Here is a 19,468-nt window from a genome sequence, read left to right as displayed (position 1 = left end):
TGGTAGTATTGAAGAGTAGCTAGCTTGCTACTAGTCCAGCAGCTTAGTACAAACACTCAAACTTCATCTCTACTACAGAAGGTGTGGATGGTGAGACAACGTGATGACGATATGCAACCAGCAGCTGCCTTCTCTCCCTTTTTGATCTCCTCAATCAAGTCATGAACTTTATCAACCTTTAGTCTCTTGACCGATGACCTCATGATGATTAATGTTGTTGTTTTAAAACAGTTGTTGTTGTTGTTACTGTTGCTTTACAGAGCTTTAAATAAATTATGATTATTAGTATATGTTTTTATTGGGGAACCTATAACAACGCAAAGCTTTTTTTTATTGTCATTGTTCTCCCACTGACATAGTGCTTTATGTAAATAATTCAACACTACGAAGATATCACTTTCCGCTGAATAGCTTTAGTAGACAATTTCCATAATGTTTTGTCTTTTATTCTCCTTAAATGCAGGTATTATTTCTATATTGTCTCTTCAATGCTTTGGGTCGAGTTTTGACAGTTTTTTTTATTATTCTTGAACACAGAACAAAGAGTCTACAAAGGACTTAAGCGCCTGACGCCACGGCGACAACAACAGCAACAACAACAACCAAAAATCCAATTCAGTAATGTGGCGTTGCTAATTTTATGACAGGAATGCCTATTCTACTAAATTGCCAAACAGCCTGCTCTGTGAGGCTGGGGATGGGATAAATGTATATGTCAAGTTTGTTATGAAGCGTAGCCTAACTAGGTAAAAGGAAATTGCCGGAGCCCAGACTCCATAGTAGGGCCTGGAGGGTAGAGTGAGAGAGAGAGTGAGAGAGTGTGAGAGAGAGGGAGGGGGAGAGAGAGAGAGAGAGAGAGAGAGAGAGAGAGAGAGAGAGCGAGGGAGGGAGAGAGGGAGAGAGACAAAGGGAGAGAGACAAAGGGCGACAGAGAGAGAGAGAGTGAGTGAGAGACAGAGTGAGAGAGAGAGAGCGAGAGAGAGACAGAGGCATATCAGTTAGAACAATGCTGCTCTAAGCTGGTTTGTCTGACACACGAGATAAGTGTGCAGAGGGTTCACGTTGGGTCCTCAAGCTGTTTTTGCTGAGATACACAAAAGCACCACTTGATAGGCTACACACTCTGTCAGCCAGCCCCGCTGGATAGTGGAGGAGAGCGAGTGGATGGATGGAGGTTGTGTCTGAACGGTATGTCTGCCTCCCCACCACCCCGAAGGACAACACAACATTTCAACTGCTGGGTCGTGACAATAGGATTTTCAGAGCAAGCTGTTTCGGTGGGGCATCGCTACTGGAAAAACAAATGTCACAACAATCGTATGTTGGATGCTGACAACAGCAGAAAGACAGAGTGTAAAGCTAATTGGCCTAATGACTACAGGGTTGCTGTCCAAGTGGATACAGCTGCTGGCAGGCATAGAGCCTTATAGGATAGGAAAATGCCTGCATATCCACTAAATTACTTATTCATACACCATATGAGGGTGTACCGTAAGGGTTTAGTCTAGTGATGTCTGCCATGTTTGCTTCTTATGGGGAGTTCAATGAGCCCTCGGGGCTCCCGAGTGGCGAAGCGGTCTAAGGCACTGCATCTCAGTGCTAAAGGTGTCACTACAGACCCTGGTTCGATTCCAGGCTGTATCACAACCGGCTGTGATTGGGAGTCCCATAGGGTGGTGCACAATAGGCCCAGCAACGTCCGGGTTATGGTTTGGCCGGGGTAGGCCGCCATTGTAAATAAGAATTTATTCTTAACTGACTTGCCTACTTAAATAAAGGTAAAATGAAAATAAAACGTGACATCCTGTCTCTGAATAAAAGTCCAACATTTCTTTCCTCAGAGTGAATGGTAATAACAGAGGAGACTTACTTTACAGAGCTATGAGCCTCTTCTCCTCCCTAACCACACACACACACACACACAGTGTATTCTGCCTAGACTGCCCACAGTTCAGTTCGCTTCTGCAACAGCTAAGACTACACAATTGTTTTCTAACTTCCAGGAATAACATTTTCTCTCAGTATAACCCCAAAATAACAATTAAGTTTTTCGAAAGTGAGAGGAGGTAAAAAAAGATGTTGATTTAGATAATTGCGTCTCGAGAGTAACACTACACTGCCACACGCCTCCTTCTCTCACTACCAATTCCTGCGTTTGTCATTGCAGGGCCAGAAAGTATTTTTTATATAAGTTAATTAAGAGGAGAAAAGGCAATGATAAGAGCCTTCTAGTCAGCCTCTCTAGTACAGTAATTGCGTTTTGCACCCTGGTATTTGAAGCAGGGGGTCATTGTGTATCAGAGGACCACACACTAAGAAGATAAGACACCTAATTATGCTACAGGGCAAAGATGGCGCCAGGCCAATTGGCTAACAAATTACAGGAAGCGTATGTGTGTGAGTCTAAAACGTCTACTCCCTTATTGATTCTTTAATAACTTAACCTATATGCTTCCTAAGGTGGTAGCTTGGGAAATTTAAAAAAATGGCTATTCAGAGCAGGGTTTAATATGTTTTCCCTACACAGAACCTGAGTAAAAATTCATAAGAGGGAGATTGGATTTGAGAGGAATAATTCTGTCAGGAGGTGAGCCTGGTCTACACAGTAGTAGCAGTGTAGTGTTATAAGTAAGTGAGCTTTTAATTCAGCACAATAGTCATGCATGAAAAACCCTTTGGAAAATTAGGCCCATAATGGAAATAAACATCGCTGTAAATCCCTAACTTTCCGGTCATGTGCGATATCTTTTTACTGGCAATATAAAACACATTTTATGGATGGAGAGGGATGGAGGGATCTTGGGAAGGAAACAAACCCATCTCCGAGGCAGCCATGTTCATGCGAAAAGTAGCTTTCTCTTCAATTACCTTTCCCTGAGTGAATCCAATCTGACTGAAATTGACAAAGGGAACAAGCTGCACATCTCCAGCCGTGTAAATGTTAATATTGGGAGTATTATAGCAGAACACTTCTGGCTGGCAGCGCCGTCACAGTCTTGCAGGTTTGAATCTACGTCTGACCATTGTGATCGATCTCAGCCGGGTTGATTACAGCCCTGATTGGACTCAGCGGGGTAATGGTGTTCTGTCCAATAAGATCGAAGGCAAATTAGTTTGCTGGTGTGAAAAAGCCAGGATGGATAATTCATATCCCATTAAAAAATATATAATCCCAATGCTGCATCATTTCCATCATATTTATCTACCACCATGATGAGAGAAGAGAAAGATGACTGAAGTTATAACCCAGCTAACAATTATATGGAGAGAGAACGTTTTTGTTATGATACCCGTAATGTGAGTGTCCAGTTTTCATTTAGGTAGGGGGAACAGTCTGTGTATGTTAGAAAAAAACCTCCTAAGAACCTATTTAGAATGTTTAAGCATTAGAGTTAGGAGAACATTCACGAAATGCCAAACAGAATTTATCCAGAACGTGGTTGCTATGTTTTCAGAATATCCAATATAAATGTTCTAGACATGTTTCATGAGAACATTGCAAGTACATTCATGTGTCCAGTTTTCTGAAGGTTAGGAGAATATTCCATCAGCGTCCCACCAAACTTATCCAGAACATGGGTGCCATGTTCTCAAAATCAGAGATAATAATGTTTCAGACACATTAACGTGTCCAGTTTTCTGAGGGTTAGGAGAATATTCCATCAACATCCCATTAGACATTTAAATATTTTTATTTTTTTTAAGGGTGAATGATCTCACAGAAACATTTACATTTTAGTCGTTTAACAGACGCTCTTGTCCAGAGCAAAATACAGTTAGTGATTGCATACATTATCTTATTTATTTACCAGTTCCCCGTGGGAATCAAACCCTCAACACTGGCATTGCTAGCACCATGCTCTACCAAATGAGCTACACAGAACATGGTTGCCATATTCTCAGAATATAATAATGTTCTAGACACATTTCGAGAACGTTCCTGTGTATCAGTCGTCACCTTCATCACAGCACCCCCGTATTACTGTGGACAAGTCAATCAATGGTCTTACCGGTGAACCAACGATCTATTCACAACTCTTTGTTTGTCGGCAAAGTTAGGGACACTCACAAACAATGCTTTTAACGTGCATACATATTTGTCACACTTTGACATAGCCTACATTGTGCATGTTCATTTATACAGTGATTATTATTCAACATGTCCTCCTCTGTGATTTTAACTCACAACCTCTTGGTTCAATGCATTCCAATCTTCTTGCCACGCCACCATGTCCGTGTCAGTTAATCTGACTATTTTCTTATCGTTGATTTTATTTACTTATTTCAGCAATTTTAGGGCTTTTTGTATAGTTGATTAATGTTGGTTGGGCATATAACCCTGTTTTAATGATACTCCTGAATCACTATCGTCAATAAAATTGTTTTTCTTGAGTGTGCATTTAACAGAGCTGAGATTTACATCACTATGATAAATAAAATATGAACTGATTAACAGACACAGACGTGGTAGCAGAAAGACTGGAATGAGTTCAAATCCCAGGTGAGGACATGCTGAATAATAAATGAGCAGACATAATGTAATCATGTATGTGAAAGCGTGTCAAATATGTAAGTTGAAAACACTGTATGTTAAAGGCATTGTTTGTGAGTGTCTGTAACCTTGCCAACAGACAAAGAGTTGTGAATGGCTCAGTTGTACACCAATCAGGGCCTTAAAATAGCCTTGGTTACAGTGACAAGGGCTAACGTCCAATTTCTTTTGGAGAGATTGGAAACCCAAATTGGTCTACACGGACAAGTTCTGGCCTGGTTTAGATCTTATCTGTCGGAAAGATATCAGTTTGTCTCTGTGAATGGTTTGTCCTCTGACAAATCAACTGTAAATTTCGGTGTTCCTCAAGGTTCCGTTTTAGGACCACTATTGTTTTCACTATATATTTGACCTCTTTGGGTTGTCATTCGAAAACATAATGTTAACTTTCACTGCTATGCAAATGACACACAGCTGTACATTCCAATGAAAATGGTGAAGCCCCAAAATTGCCCTCGCTGGAAGCCTGTGTTTCAGACATAAGGAAGTGGATGGCTGCAAACGTTCTACTTTTAAACTCGGACAAAACAGAGATGCTTGTTCTAGGTCCCAAGAAACAAAGAGATCTTCTGTTAAATCTGACAATTAATCTGGATGGTTGTACAGTCGTCTCAAATAAAACTGTGAAGGACCTCGGCGTTACTCTGGACCCTGATCTCTCTTTTGACGAACATATCAAGATTGTTTCAAGGACAGCTTTTTTCCACATGTGTAACATTGCAAAGATCAGACATTTTCTGTCCAGAATTGATGCAGAAAAGTTAATCCATGCTTTTGTTACTTCTAGGTTAGACTACTGCAATGCTCTACTTTCCGGCTACCCGGATAAAGCACTAAATAAACTTCAGTTAGTGCTAAATATGGCTGCTAGAATCCTGACTAGAACCAAAAAATGTGATCATATTACTCCAGTGCTAGCCTCCCTACACTGGCTTCCTGTTAAGGCAAGGGCTGATTTCAAGGTTTTACTGCTAACCTACAAAGCATTACATGGGCTTGCTCCTACCTATCTTTACGATTTGGTCCTGCCATACATACCTACACATACGCTACGGTCACAAGACGCAGGTCTCCTAACTGTCCCTAGAATTTCTAAGCAAACATCTGGAGGCAGGGCTTTCTCCTATAGAGCTCCATTTTTATGGAATGGTCTGCCTAACCATGTGAGAGACGCAGACTCGGTCTCAACCTTTAAGTCTTTATTGAAGACTCATCTCTTCAGCAGGTTCTATGATTGAGTGTAGTCTGGCCCAGGAGTGTGAAGGTGAACAGAAAGGCTGGAGCAACGAACCGCCTTTGCTGTCTCTGCCTGACCGGTTCCCCTCTCACCACTGGGATTCTCTGCCTCTCACCCTATTACAGGGGCTGAGTCACTGGCTTACTGGTGCTCTTCCATGCCGTCCCTAGGAGGGGTGCGTCACTTGAGTGGGTTGAGTCACTGACGTGGTCTTCCTGTCTGGGTTGGCACCACCCCCCCCTGGGTTGTGCCGTGGCGGAGATTTTTGTGGGCTATACTCGGCCCATCTCAGGATGGTAGGTTGGTGGTTGAAGATATCCCTCTAGTGGTGTGGGGGCTTTGCTTTGGCAAAGTGGGTGGGGTTATATCCTGCCTGTTTGGCCCTGTCCGGGGGTATCATCGGATGGGGCCACAGTGTCTCCTGACCCTTCCTGTCACAGCCTCCAGTATTTATGCTGCAGTAGTTTATGTGTCAGGGGGCTAGGGTCAGTCTGTTATATCTGGAGTATTTCTCCAGTGTGAATTTAAGTATGCTCTCTCTAATTCTCTCTTTCTCTTTTTCTTTCTCTCTCTTGGGGGACCTGAGCCCTAGGACCATGGACTACCTGGCATGATGACTCCTTGCTGTCCCCAGTCCACCTGGCTGTACTGCTGCTCCATTTTGAACTGTTCTGCCTGCGGCTATGGAATGCTGACCTGTTCACCGGACGTGCTACCTGTCCCAGACCTGCTGTTTTCAACTCTCTAGAGATAGCAGGAGCGGTAGAGATACTCTCAGTGATCGGCTATGAAAAGCCAACTGACATTTACTCTTGAGGTGCTTACTTGTTGCACCCTCGACAACTACTGTGATTATTATTATTTGACCATGCTGGTCATTTATGAACATTTGAACATCTTGGCCATGTTCTGTTATAATCTCCACCCGGCACAGCCAGAAGAGGACTGGCCCCCACTCATAGCCTGGTTCCTCTCTAGGTTTCTTCCTAGGTTTTGGCCTTTCTAGGGAGTTTTTCCTAGCCACTGTGCTTCTACACCTGCATTGGTTGCTGTTTGGGGTTTTAGGCTGGGTTTCTCTACAGCACTTTGAGATATCAGCTGATGTAAGAAGGGCTATATAAATACATTTGATTTGATTTGAAATGTTCCTGCAACGTTCCCATTAAACGTGTCTAGAACAGTCATATCTTATATTGTGAGAACATGGCAACCATGTTCTGGCTATGTTCTGTTTGACATTAAGGGAATGGTCTCTTGGAAACAGTCTTTGCACATCACTGGAACATTCCTATGAAAAGGTTATAGGTAACGACAAAATGAGACTCTTAAGGGAACGTTCTATAAAGTTGTGGGAACGTTTGCTGTTAGCTGGGAAGAAAGAGAGGGTTTTCTATTAATTAAATAAGAATTAGGTTAGGCCTTAGCTAGTATCGCTGAGTGACCCTACCATTGGGACCAAAGTGTGGTGTTCAACAAGAGAGATGAGTCTGATCACTTGACCTTTATGTCAACTACACATGGGCTGATGTCATTGAGCTGCTGTGCTGATTTATAAGGCCTCGTGAGCCATTTTCTGGCCTAAAAATAGATGAGACTGTCTATTCAGTGTTGTCACGATTAGCGATATGGTACTTTCGATTCAACAATTGATACAGTACCAGATTAGTGTTTGTTTGGTGAGTACCAAGTTCCATGCCAGTCTGCCTATTTCTAAAGAGAAAATGAACAAAAATATAAAATATAAACGCAACATGCAACAACAATTTTACTGAGTTATAGCTCATATAAGGACATCAGTCAATTGAAATAAATGCATTAGGCCCTAATCTATGGATTTCACATGACTGAGTAGGGGTGCAGCCCTGGGTGGGCCTGGGAGGGCAGCCAGGCCCAGCCAATTAGAATTCGTTTTTCCCCACAAAAGACAGAAATACTCCTCAGTTTCATCAGCTGTCCAGGTGGCTGGTCTCAGACGATTCCGCAAGTGAATAAGCCAGATGTGGAGGTCCTGGACTGGCGTGATTACAGGTGGTCTGTGATTGTGAGGCCAGTTGGATGTACTGCCAAATTCTTTAAAATGACATTGGAGGCGGCTTATGGTAGAGAAATGAACTTTCAATTCTCTGCATCAGCTCTGGTGGACATTCTTGCAGTCAGCATGCCAATTGCACACCCCAACAGAACTTGAGACATCTGTGACATTGTGTTGTGTGACAAAACGGAAGATTTTGTAGTGGGCTTTTATTGTCCCCTGCACAATGATCATGCTGTTTAATCAGCTTCTTGATATGCTACATCTGTCAGGTGGATGGATTGTCTTGACAAAGGAGAAATGCTTAACAGGGACGTAAACCAATGTGTGCACATAATTTGAGAGAAATAACCTTTTTGTGCGTATGGAAAAATATGTTTTTATCTTTTATTTCAGCTCATCAAACACACACTTTACATGTTCCGTTTATAGTTTTGTTCAGTATATTTAGGAAATCTTAGTTCCAGATACCCTCCTGTGGCCATATAAAAGCATTGCAGTATCTGCAAGAGTTGTCGGGTTCAAAGTTCAGAGAAATTGCGCATGCGTACAATGCGAAGAACATCATGGGTCACGTCTGACGTTGGATCAACTAGATACGTTGCTAAATTTATAAACTAGCTATATATTTTTTTATCACAGACATGACACGTTAACTCTGCACTTTTCATATTTTGTACTGTTAGCAAGACATACTTGACTACCATTGTTTAGCCTCACCTGAAAGAAAGAAATCATGACTGCCAACGAGGATCAAGAGGTAATATCTGGTGATGCTAAACAGCGCGCTAGCTAACAGAGTTAGCTAGCAGTGATGTACGAAGGCTGAACTGTTAACAGTTTTCGACAAAAACAGAGTTTCATGAACAAAGTACTAGCATTACCGTAGTCAGTGGATGCTTGGGCTAGTTTGTCAAGTTAGCTAACTGAAGAACTAGGCTAGTTTGTCTAGTTAGCTAACTGAAGAACTAGGCTAGTTTTAGCCACACCACCAGTTAGCCAACAATAGCTCTGAGTAGTGTGAGTCAGTGCACTGAATCTCCTTAGATAGCTAACGTATCTATACTGAACAAAAATATGAACCCAACATGAAAAGTGTTTCATGAGCTGAAATAAAATGTCGCAGATATTTTCCATACGCACAAAAAGCTTATTTCTCGCAAATGTGCACAAATTTGTTTACATCCCTGTTAGTAAGCATTTTTCCTTTGCCAAGATAGTCTATCCACCTGACAGTTGTTATATAGCAACAATTTGATTAAACAGCATGATCATTACACAGGTGCACCTTGTGCTGGGGACAATAAAAGGCCACTCTAAAAGGTGCAGTTTTGTCACACAACACAACACCTCAGATGTTTTGAGGGAGCGTGCAATTGGCATGCTGATTGCAGGAATGTCCACCAGTGCTGTTGCCAGATAATTGAATGTTAGTTTCTCTACCATAAACCGTCTCCCACATTGTTTTAGAGAATTTGGCAGTAAGTCCAATCGGCCTCACAACCGCAGACCACCTGTAACCACGCCAGCCCAGAACTTCCACATCCAGCTTCTTCACCTGCGGGATCATCTGAGACCAGCCACTCGGACAGTTGATGAAACTGTAGGTTTGCACCACCAAAGAATTATGGCAGAAACTCTCAGGGAAGCTCATCTGCGTGCTCGTCGTCCTCACCAGGGTCTTGACTTGACTGCAGATTGGTGTCGTAACTGACTTCTGTGGGAAAATGCTCATCTTCGATGGCCACTGGCACGCTGGAGAAGTGGGTTTTTTTTTCTTCACGGATGATTCCCGATTTCAACTGTACCGGGCAGATGGCAGACAACGTGTATGGTGTTGTGTGGGAGAGCGGTTTGCTGATGTCAACATTGTGAACGGAGTGCCCCATGGTGGGGTTATGGTATGGACAAGCATGAATGCCAATTTTAATGCACAGAGATTCTGTGAAGAGATCCTGAGGCCCATTGTCGTGCCATTTATCCGCCGCCATCACCTCAAGTTTCAGCATGATAATGCACAGCCCCATGTCGCAAGGATCTGTACACAATTGCTGGAAGATGAAAATGTCCCAGTTCTATGGCCTGCATACTCACCAGACATGTCACCCATTAAGCATGTTTGGGATGCTCTGGATTGACGTGTACGACAGCGTGTTCCAGTTCTCGCCAATATCCAGCAACTTCGCACCGCCATTGAGGACCACAGGCCACAATCAACAGCCTGATCAACTCTATGCAAAGGAGATGTCGCGCTGCATGAGGCAAATGGTCACACCAGATACTGGCTGGTTTTCTGATCCACACCCCTACCTTTTTTAAGGTATCTGTGACCAACAGATGCATATCTGTATTCCCAGTCATGTGAAATCCATAGATTAGGGCCTAATGAACTGCAACTCAGTAAAATCTTTGAAATTGTTGCGTTTTATGTTTTTGTTCTGTATATTATCTAGCTACCTACCGTCTTGTATCCAGCATCAATGAATAACCTCTCTCTCTTCGTGCTTTGTCTTCTCTCTCTCCCTCACTTTGGTTTCTGTTCCAGATGGAGTTAGAAGCACTTCGTTCTATATACGAGGGGGATGAGTGCTTCAAGGAAGTCAGCCCGGTTTCATTTCAGTTTAGGGTGAGTAGCTTGTTGAATGGGATGTGCTGCAGAATTTGTAGAGTGAGATTCTCAATGAGTTCATCTTTGTAATTTATAGTGGTAGTAAATGAAGCATAGTGGTTAGAACAAGCAAGGAGGTGGGCAAAGCCATGCAGAAGATGGTGAGATCCTGTTCGTGCGTTGTAGCATATTTGCATATTTCCGTTGGGGAACTCCTCTGAAGTAGGCGTGTCTACAAACTCGATTTGACCTTGCACTCCTTCTAAACGGACAGTTTAAATATATATTTTAATTTTGTGAAAGCCTCAAGTCTATAACACTTAGTGCACTGTGTTTGTAACAGTTTTGGGAACAGAAACATGTATTGAGATCAGATGTTTAAATCGATGAGTGTGCAGAATGTCGGCCCAGTTTTCCATAGTTCCATCCTCTCCGACTACCTCTCCGACTACCTCTCGACTGGACTTCCTCACTACCATATTTGGTGGTGAGAACAGTTCTAAATGGAGGCTTCAGCTTTACAGCCCCAGTGACATGTCTAGGTTACCCCTTCTGTCTGTGGTCCATCCTCTTCTACGTGATCCGGAAACAGATAAGGAAGGGGTGGCCATATCTAGGAGATTGTCAGTTTGTTAATAGGCGGCAGGAGGAGTTTATTTATTTATCCTATGGCAGAGGATGCTCAGGAATATCTTACTGCTGATGAATTTAAATCAGCCACATCCCCTTTGAACCAGCTGTTGTTGGGTGAAAAAAGCATTCACATATTTAAAAACGAAAAACTACTTAAAAAAATATATACTTTTATCTATAAAAAATCTCATTTGTTTCTAAATTTCCTCTTTTCGCCTCCTCTCCTCGATTTACCTTTTGACCTTTTTCAAAAAGAGTCGAGTAGAGGTCGTAGGAGACGAAGTGAGGAATAAAGGAAATTAAAGTGATTCTCCTAGTGTCTGTTTCCCAAACCTCTTAGGCTCACCTGATTTCAGTTGGTTTACTAATCAGCTGGGTAGTCAGGAAGAGATTTGGGGAACACTGTTGATGTGAATGAACATTGTCTAACATGCCGGACCACTTCCCTTTCCAGATAGGAGAACATGATGACTCCAAAGCGTTCATTCTGGATATTTCATGGCCTGAGATGTATCCTGAAACGGCACCTGAAATTTCTCTAGATGGCTTTTTCAACAAAAAAATGTAAGTAACCATTGACACTGTACAATACTTATTGTGGTTAGCCTAATTTATGTTACTACCATACCATATGCCTAAGTTTGGGTCATGATCCACCAATGCAATACAGTGAGCCTGTAAAGATACAAAATAACTTAATATATGAAGTTATCTAACTAATTCCTGAGGTAATTACATTGAGTTGGTCCTGTCCTCTGTGGCTCTTTTGGTAGAGCATGGCACTTGCAATGCCAGGATAGTGGGTTTAGATTCCTCCTGGGGCCACTCGTATGGAAAATGTACGCAAGACTTGACTGTAAGTCGCTTTTGGATAAAAACACCAACTAAATGGCGTTTTATTCTAATTGATTCTCTTATCAGATCTTCAGAGACCAAGCAGCTGATCATCTCTGGGTTGGAGGAGCAGGTGGAAGCCAACCTGGGCACTGCCATGATGTACACCCTGTTCGAGTGGGCCAAAGACAACCAGGAAGCTCTGATGGAGAACCACCAAGCCGTGGTCACTGCCGTGGTCAGTGTGCTACACACACACAACCATAGAAATAGAATGACTTGGAAGGGACTTTCCGTTCAAATCGGTTTAGTATTTCTATACACATTGTGCTCATTAACCATTGGTGACCTGTTTTCGCAGACGTTGACATCCAACAGTGATCTCAACGCCCCAGCCAAGAAGAAAGAGAAGAAGGAACAGCTGACCAAATCACAGAAGAGGAAGATAACATGTAGAACTGGTAAGGACTGAAATGACTGAGTATTTACTTTCCATCACAAATGACCTTTTTAGTCAAGGCTATTGATATTTAAACAGTGCAATTGACACTATAGCGTTTCAACAGATAACAAGGGGGAGCTCCCTAGAGGCTGGGACTGGGTCGACGTCATCAAGGTATATTCCTTCAGTCAGTTCACAGCAGTTGATTTTGTGCCGACTATTTTTGTTGTCCTGTCTGCTGTTTTTATTTTATTTCAGAAGACACCCTTGCTATTGATAGCACCCTTGCTATTGATAGCACCCTTGCTATTGATAGCACCCTTGCTGCCGATAGCACCCTTGCTGCCGATAGCACCCTTGCTGCCGATAGCACCCTTGCTGCCGATAGCACCCTTGCTGCCAATAGCACCATTGCTGCCAATAGCACCATTGTTCATCATTTTAATTTCTCTCCTTTCTTGCATCTTCAACTTGTTGAACATGACACTCCAGCATGTAAGTACAATGGAAAAACTATACATATTTCCCATCTGAATACAGTGTATTTGCATCTGAGCTTACTGTGGTTTCTAAATGCTTTTCTCGATATTGTCGTTTTTCAGTTGAGCAGAACAGGCGGTAAAGAGGAAGACTAGAATGAAGTGGAGAGGTCTCTGGTACTGCTTTTACCAGGAAGTGAAGTCTCCCAACCTCACTCAGACCACCTGACCGCTGCTCTGTAGACTCCTTCCAGTCTGCCCCAAGACACCACACTCAAGACGGACGGGTTTTTTTTCGCTCCAAGGGAAGACGGGGGGTCCTCTACACCTGAACACAATCAATAGTTGTCAAAGCTGTCAATTTGAGAGGGTGTCACACATGCAGGTGGTTTTCGTGTCATATCGGAAGGAGTTTAAAATGTGGCTGTTTTTATTTTTATTTTTTTATGAACTGTGTTTTCATTTGCTTGGAAGAGACCCCAAATGTGTGTGACTAATTTTGGTTTTAACGGTGGTGATGACAGTGAGCTGCATTGAAACAACGAAGGCTTGTTGGGGCGTGTGCTAGTATTTGTGCCGTGGAAGTGAGTGAAGGGGTGGCAGTGTCATCTGTTTTCACTAGTGCTGTATGCTTGTTAAAGTGGAATGCTCTGGACCTCTTGTTACCATGAGCCAGACTTACATGTACTGTCATCACTGCCAGGGAATTGAAAATATGTCCGCTTTGAGACCGGTTCAGTGTCTAGGCATCAGAGCTGTAAAACATGCTTTACCAGGGGTGTTAAAGTATGGCTGTATGACTTTAGGATCCTCAGTGTATCATGATGTACAGTGGTGTGGAACATAACATGTTGAGTTTATGAAGAACACACCAACTGAATGTGATATCGTGCCCCTTTAATTTAGAGAAGTGCTGGAGAGACATACGTTTTTTTTGTTTTTTTTTAAATAAAAAATGATTACGATATTGTTCTTACATTTATTTGAGGTTGTCCATGTTTCGCCACTAAAAATACATCCTGGCATGTACAGTGTATTTTATGTGCTGTTGTCTTGATTAAGGGGAAAACAGAAACGGCTTAATGTGAATATCAAATACTTGACCCCCTTGCACCAGTTTTGTGGGGGTAGGATATTTGGTTCCCATGGCGATGTATCTGAATAGTATCTAGAGGTAGAAAACATAGTAATGAATAGGAGGCCCGCCTGAAGCTTGTTGTTCTACGTCGTAAAAGCCATGTCCGAAATTGAACTTTACTTTGAATATCTCGACGCATTCTTAAACCGAGGTGTACGTAAATAACTTAACTCTATGCGTTAATACGCACCGGGTCAGTGCGTCGCTAGTTGGCCTAGTCCTACTAGTGGAACATGAAGCATCACTCGAACTCCGCCCTGGACAACACTAGTTGCCAGAGGAGTTATCACTTCAACACAGTGGGACAGGTGATCCTGTCTGCGTTGAACTGTGATGGATGGTGAGCCGCGGAAGCTTCGATCGGAATAACAAATGAATGCAGGACAGCCAATGAAGAGAGCCGATTCTATCCTAGAATCAAGAAAAATGTGGACTTATAAAAACGGAAAGAAGACAAGGAGAGTAAGTCCAACTATTTCGTTATTCCTGTGTGCGCTAATTTTCTAACTTTTTCTAACACCTTGTAGCTTTTATATTAAATGAACATGACTTACAATAACTGATCATAAATAATGTAAAGCTCTCAATTAAGAGCTTCCTGCAATGTTAGGCTACAATTTTCAATTTTGTTCATAGGAGAAAGAAGTAATATTTCCACCTATTTCCAATGGCTCTACCTCACTGCCTCGGGTGAGTTTAAGTGCCAGGTAGTCTAATATTCAGTACAATATAAAATTAGATGTTCTATAGCCTAGGTGGGTATCTGCTCTCTTATCACCCAATTGAAGGGTTCAATTGTTCTACATAAGTAATTTACATTGATTTATAACCCTCATTAGTATCAGTTCACTCTGTTTCTTTGTCATTGGTAATGCGTCGTAGCATCAGGACAGCAAAAACAAGAGAGCGACTATTCCCACATTCCAAAGACTCCAGGAGATGTTCTTTTCCCACCATGGCATCCTAGCGAAAAAGATCACGTCCAATAAGGTAAGGTATTTGATCCAGTTTGAGTAACACATGTTTAAACAATGGGTTGGTCTAATTCTGAATACTGATTGATTAAAACGGCTTTTCAACCGTTGTCTATTCCACAAATTACCACCAGATAAATCTATGACATTAAAATGCCTATTTATTCTGTTCCATCTGACTGGGCAATCCACTGTCTCATCAGCTCAGACAAGCAATTTATAAACTTCATCTCCACTATAAAAAGCATCTAGACATTATCTCACATTTCTTTTAGACTAACATTTAGTTTTCAACAGCGGTGATTTGTATAAACCTTGTTGTCTGTCTCTCTGACATTTGCAACATTGTTTCAATATTCAAATTCGATCTCCAGCTGTCCCATAGTAATGAACGTGTCGGGAGGAGACAGACAGGCAGGCACCTTTTCTCAGCCAGTCGAACTGTACAGTCCATCCATGTGTTGCTTACTGTATTCTGTATTTATATTGTAGAGAACAGACAGGAGTATTCCTTTGACCAAAGCCAGTGAGGAGTCAGAGTCCCAGATAACAGCTCACCTCAGAGTAAGTGTTCTGCACACGTCTGGACGACTTAGGTTTTCATGTGTTCTATCTAATTATTAATGTTGTAAATCCACACTTTCTTCTCAGTATCAATTTCTGCAGCGCCATGTAAAGTTGTATGGACAAAGCACACCGTCAGAGGAGAAAGGGGTGAATGTGCTGCATCTGCAGAAAACGCAGGGGTATTTATTCAAGGTGAGGAGGACCAAGCAACTCTTTGCTGATTCATCCTTCCTGATCTGCTAATGGAAAAAAAACTGATCCCATTCTTCATTTCTTTTGGGCTTTTATTAAAAAACATATTTTTTTTTAGGACAAAGCAGCTTTCAAAGCCTTACCAGATGGAGGACTCGATGACACTGAGGATGCTGCTCCTCAAAACCTGCTGCAGAGTTTGGTGGCACTGGAAGAGGAAGAAGAGGACCGTGTTTGTGTAAACCAGGATGTCACCTCATGGACTGAAAGTGTTCCCGAAATTCTCAAATGTCTATTGGCTGGATCTTCTAATGGTGTTGTCAAGACAACAGGAGGAGACCCTCATTCATTAGGTCTCACAGTTATAACAGATGACCTGGAACGTGCCAAGAAGAGGAGATTCATGATCTACATATGTGGTGGATATAAAGGTAAGCGTGCGAGTGTGAGCGTGCGCGCATGCGGGCTTGTCTCTGTATATGTATCAACCACAATCCCATCCCCCCACACAGACACGGTGGTAGAGAGGAGTGCGTTGATGGAAACTGTGTTCCCTCGCCTGTACCTCTACTGCAAACAGAGAGGCTATGACTTCAGGATGGTGGACCTGCGCTGGGGCGTGGGAGACCCTGTGTCAGATAGACACGACACGGCAGCGCTGCATGTGGAGGCCCTCACACAGTGTCAGGAAACACCGGGGCCAAACTTCATAGTGAGATATCTCTCTAGTTTAATTTGTTTTTATTCAAATCATTTCTCTCTTCCTTTTTATCTTTCTTTTCACTGATCTCTTATCCAACATATCCTCCCACACGTTTACAACCCTTCTGCCAGTCACTAGCTAAACTGCTGGATTCATGAAGTTTTTAATTTGTGTTTTATTTAATAGTTATTCCTTGGTCAGAAGTACGAGGTCCAGACCCTGCCCAGCACTATCTCCAGAGAGGTGTTTGAGGCCATCGTGAACGTGGTGGAGAGAGACAGACAGAAGATGTCCAAGAGAAAACACCCCAAGATGGACGACCTCATCAGTGATTCCAAGTCTAATATTGCCACAGGAAGTGACACGGGCAGCTTTGTTCCAGAACACAACAACGATCATGATTCAGGAGATCCAGCTCAGAATTCTGTGTTAATGAGCGATGAGATTTCCGTATCCCGTAATTCCCTGTCTGATGCAGATGAGACGCGGATAAGTCCTTCGGCGACGAGGTGTTGGGCAGACTTCGACCGGGATCTGATCCTACTCCAGACGTGGTACAGACTAGATGAGAACTGTGATCCTCCTGTGTACCGCCTACTCCCTGTGAGGTAAGATATTTACATTTACATTTAAGTCATTTAGCAGACGCTCTTATCCAGAGCGACTTACAAATTGGTGCATTCACCTTATAATATCCAGTGGAACAACCACTTTACAATAGTGCATCTAAATCTTTTAAGGGGGGGGTTAGAAGGATTACTTTATCCTATCCCAGGTATTCCTTGAAGAGGTGGGGTTTCAGGTGTCTCCGGAAGGTGGTGATTGACTCCGCTGTCCTGGCGTCGTGAGGGAGCTTGTTCCACCATTGGGGTGCCAGAGCAGCGAACAGTTTTGACCGGGCTGAGCGGGAACTGTGCTTCCTCAGAGGTAGGGAGGCGAGCAGGCCAGAGGTGGATGAACGGAGTGCCCTTGTTTGGGTGTAGGGCCTGATCAGAGCCTGAAGGTACGGAGGTGCCGTTCCCCTCACAGCTCCGTAGGCAAGCACCATGGTCTTGTAGCGGATGCGAGCTTCGACTGGAAGCCAGTGGAGAGAGCGGAGGAGCGGGGTGACGTGAGAGAACTTGGGAAGGTTGAACACCAGACGGGCTGCGGCGTTCTGGATGAGTTGTAGGGGTTTAATGGCACAGGCAGGGAGCCCAGCCAACAGCGAGTTGCAATAATCCAGACGGGAGATGACAAGTGCCTGGATTAGGACCTGCGCCGCTTCCTGTGTGAGGCAGGGTCGTACTCTGCGAATGTTGTAGAGCATGAACCTACAGGATCGGGTCACCGCCTTGATGTTGGTGGAGAACGACAGGGTGTTGTCCAGGGTCACGCCAAGGCTCTTAGCACTCTGGGAGGAGGACACAAGGGAGTTGTCAACCGTGATGGCGAGATCATGGAACGGGCAGTCCTTCCCCGGGAGGAAGAGCAGCTCCGTCTTGCCGAGGTTCAGCTTGAGGTGGTGATCCGTCATCCACACTGATATGTCTGCCAGACATGCAGAGATGCGATTCGCCACCTGGTTGTCAGAAGGGGGAAAGGAGAAGATTAATTGTGTGTCATCTGCATAGCAATGATATGAGAGACCATGTGAGGATATGACAGAGCCAAGTGACTTGGTGTGTAGCGAGAATAGGAGTGGGCCAAGAACAGAGCCCTGGGGGACACCAGTGGTGAGAGCACGTGGTGCGGAGACAGATTCTCGCCACGCCACCTGGTAGGAGCGACCTGTCAGGTAGGGACGCAATCCAAGCGTGGGCGGCGCCGGAGATGCCCAGCTCGGAGAGGGTGGAGAGGAGGATCTGATGGTTCACGGTATCAAAGGCAGCAGATAGGTCTAGAAGGATGAGAGCAGAGGAGAGAGAGTTAGCTTTAGCAGTGCGGAGAGCCTCCGTGACACAGAGAAGAGCAGTCTCAGTTGAATGCCCAGTCTTGAAACCTGACTGATTAGGATCAAGAAGGTCATTCTGAGAGAGATAGCAAGAGAGCTGGCCAAGGACGGCGCGTTCAAGAGTTTTGGAGAGAAAGGAAAGAAGGGATACTGGTCTGTAGTTGTTGACATCGGAGGGATCGAGTGTAGGTTTTTTCAGAAGGGGTGCAACTCTCGCTCTCTTGAAGACGGAAGGGACGTAGCCAGCGGTCAAGGATGAGTTGATGAGCGAGGTGAGGTAGGGGAGAAGGTCTCCGGAAATGGTCTGGAGAAGAGAGGAGGGGATAGGGTCAAGTGGGCAGGTTGTTGGGCGGCCGGCCGTCACAAGACGCGAGATTTCATCTGGAGAGAGAGGGGAGAAAGAGGTCAAAGCACAGGGTAGGGCAGTGTGAGCAGGACCAGCAGTGTCGTTTGACTTAGCAAACGAGGATCGGATGTCGTCAACCTTCTTTTCAAAATGGTTGACGAAGTCATCCGCAGAGAGGGAGGAGGGGGGGGAGGGGGAGGAGGATTCAGGAGGGAGGAGAATGTAGCAAAGAGCTTCCTAGGGTTAGAGGCAGATGCTTGGAGTTTAGTGGTAGAAAGTGGCTTTAGTAGCAGAGACAGAAGAGGAAAATGTAGAGAGGAGGGAGTGAAAGGATGCCAGGTCCGCAGGGAGGCAAGTTTTCCTCCATTTCCGCTCGGCTGCCCGGAGCCCTGTTCTGTGAGCTCGCAGTGAGTCGTCGAGCCACGGAGCAGGAGGGGAGGACCGAGCCGGCCTGGAGGATAGGGGACAGAGGAAATCAAAGGATGCAGAGAGGGAGGAGAGGAGGGTTGAGGAGGCAGAATCAGGAGATAGGTTGGAGAAGGTTCGAGCAGAGGGAAGAGATGATAGGATGGAAGAGGAGAGAGTAGCGGGAGAGAGAGAGCGAAGGTTGGGACGGCGCAATACCATCCGAGTAGGGGCAGAGTGAGAAGTGTTGGATGAGAGCGAGAGGGAAAAGGATACAAGGTAATGGTCGGAGACTTGGAGGGGAGTTGCAATGAGATTAGTGGAAGAACAGCATCTAGTAAAGATGAGGTCAAGCGTATTGCCTGCCTTGTGAGTAGGGGGGAAGGTGAGAGG

General features: G+C 44.1%; 2 protein-coding genes across 6 annotated transcripts; both read left to right on the top strand.

Annotated features, from left to right (window-relative positions):
* Window positions 1-8,346: 8,346 nt before the first annotated feature.
* On the top strand, window positions 8,347-13,782 carry rwdd (RWD domain containing 4). Of its 5 annotated transcripts, none has more exons than XM_045721343.1 (8): window positions 8,347-8,581; window positions 10,367-10,447; window positions 11,517-11,626; window positions 11,984-12,134; window positions 12,258-12,357; window positions 12,463-12,512; window positions 12,600-12,833; window positions 12,941-13,782. In XM_045721343.1, exons 1-8 carry the CDS (start codon window positions 8,558-8,560, stop codon window positions 12,971-12,973), a joined length of 783 nt encoding a protein of 260 aa, XP_045577299.1. In that variant the 5' UTR covers window positions 8,347-8,557; the 3' UTR covers window positions 12,974-13,782.
* A 1,061-nt stretch (window positions 13,783-14,843) lies between these two features.
* LOC123743868 (uncharacterized) lies at window positions 14,844-17,003 on the top strand. Its single transcript, XM_045722576.1, has 6 exons — window positions 14,844-14,945; window positions 15,422-15,493; window positions 15,581-15,688; window positions 15,807-16,119; window positions 16,201-16,400; window positions 16,578-17,003. The coding sequence occupies exons 1-6, from the start codon at window positions 14,895-14,897 to the stop codon at window positions 17,001-17,003; spliced, it is 1,170 nt and encodes a 389-aa protein (XP_045578532.1). The 5' UTR covers window positions 14,844-14,894.
* The last annotated feature ends 2,465 nt before the right edge of the window (window positions 17,004-19,468 follow it).

Source organism: Salmo salar, chromosome ssa07 (assembly GCF_905237065.1).
Source record: "Salmo salar chromosome ssa07, Ssal_v3.1, whole genome shotgun sequence".
In the NCBI taxonomy this organism is placed as follows: domain Eukaryota; kingdom Metazoa; phylum Chordata; class Actinopteri; order Salmoniformes; family Salmonidae; genus Salmo; species Salmo salar.
This window is presented reverse-complemented; position numbering and strand designations above follow the sequence as displayed.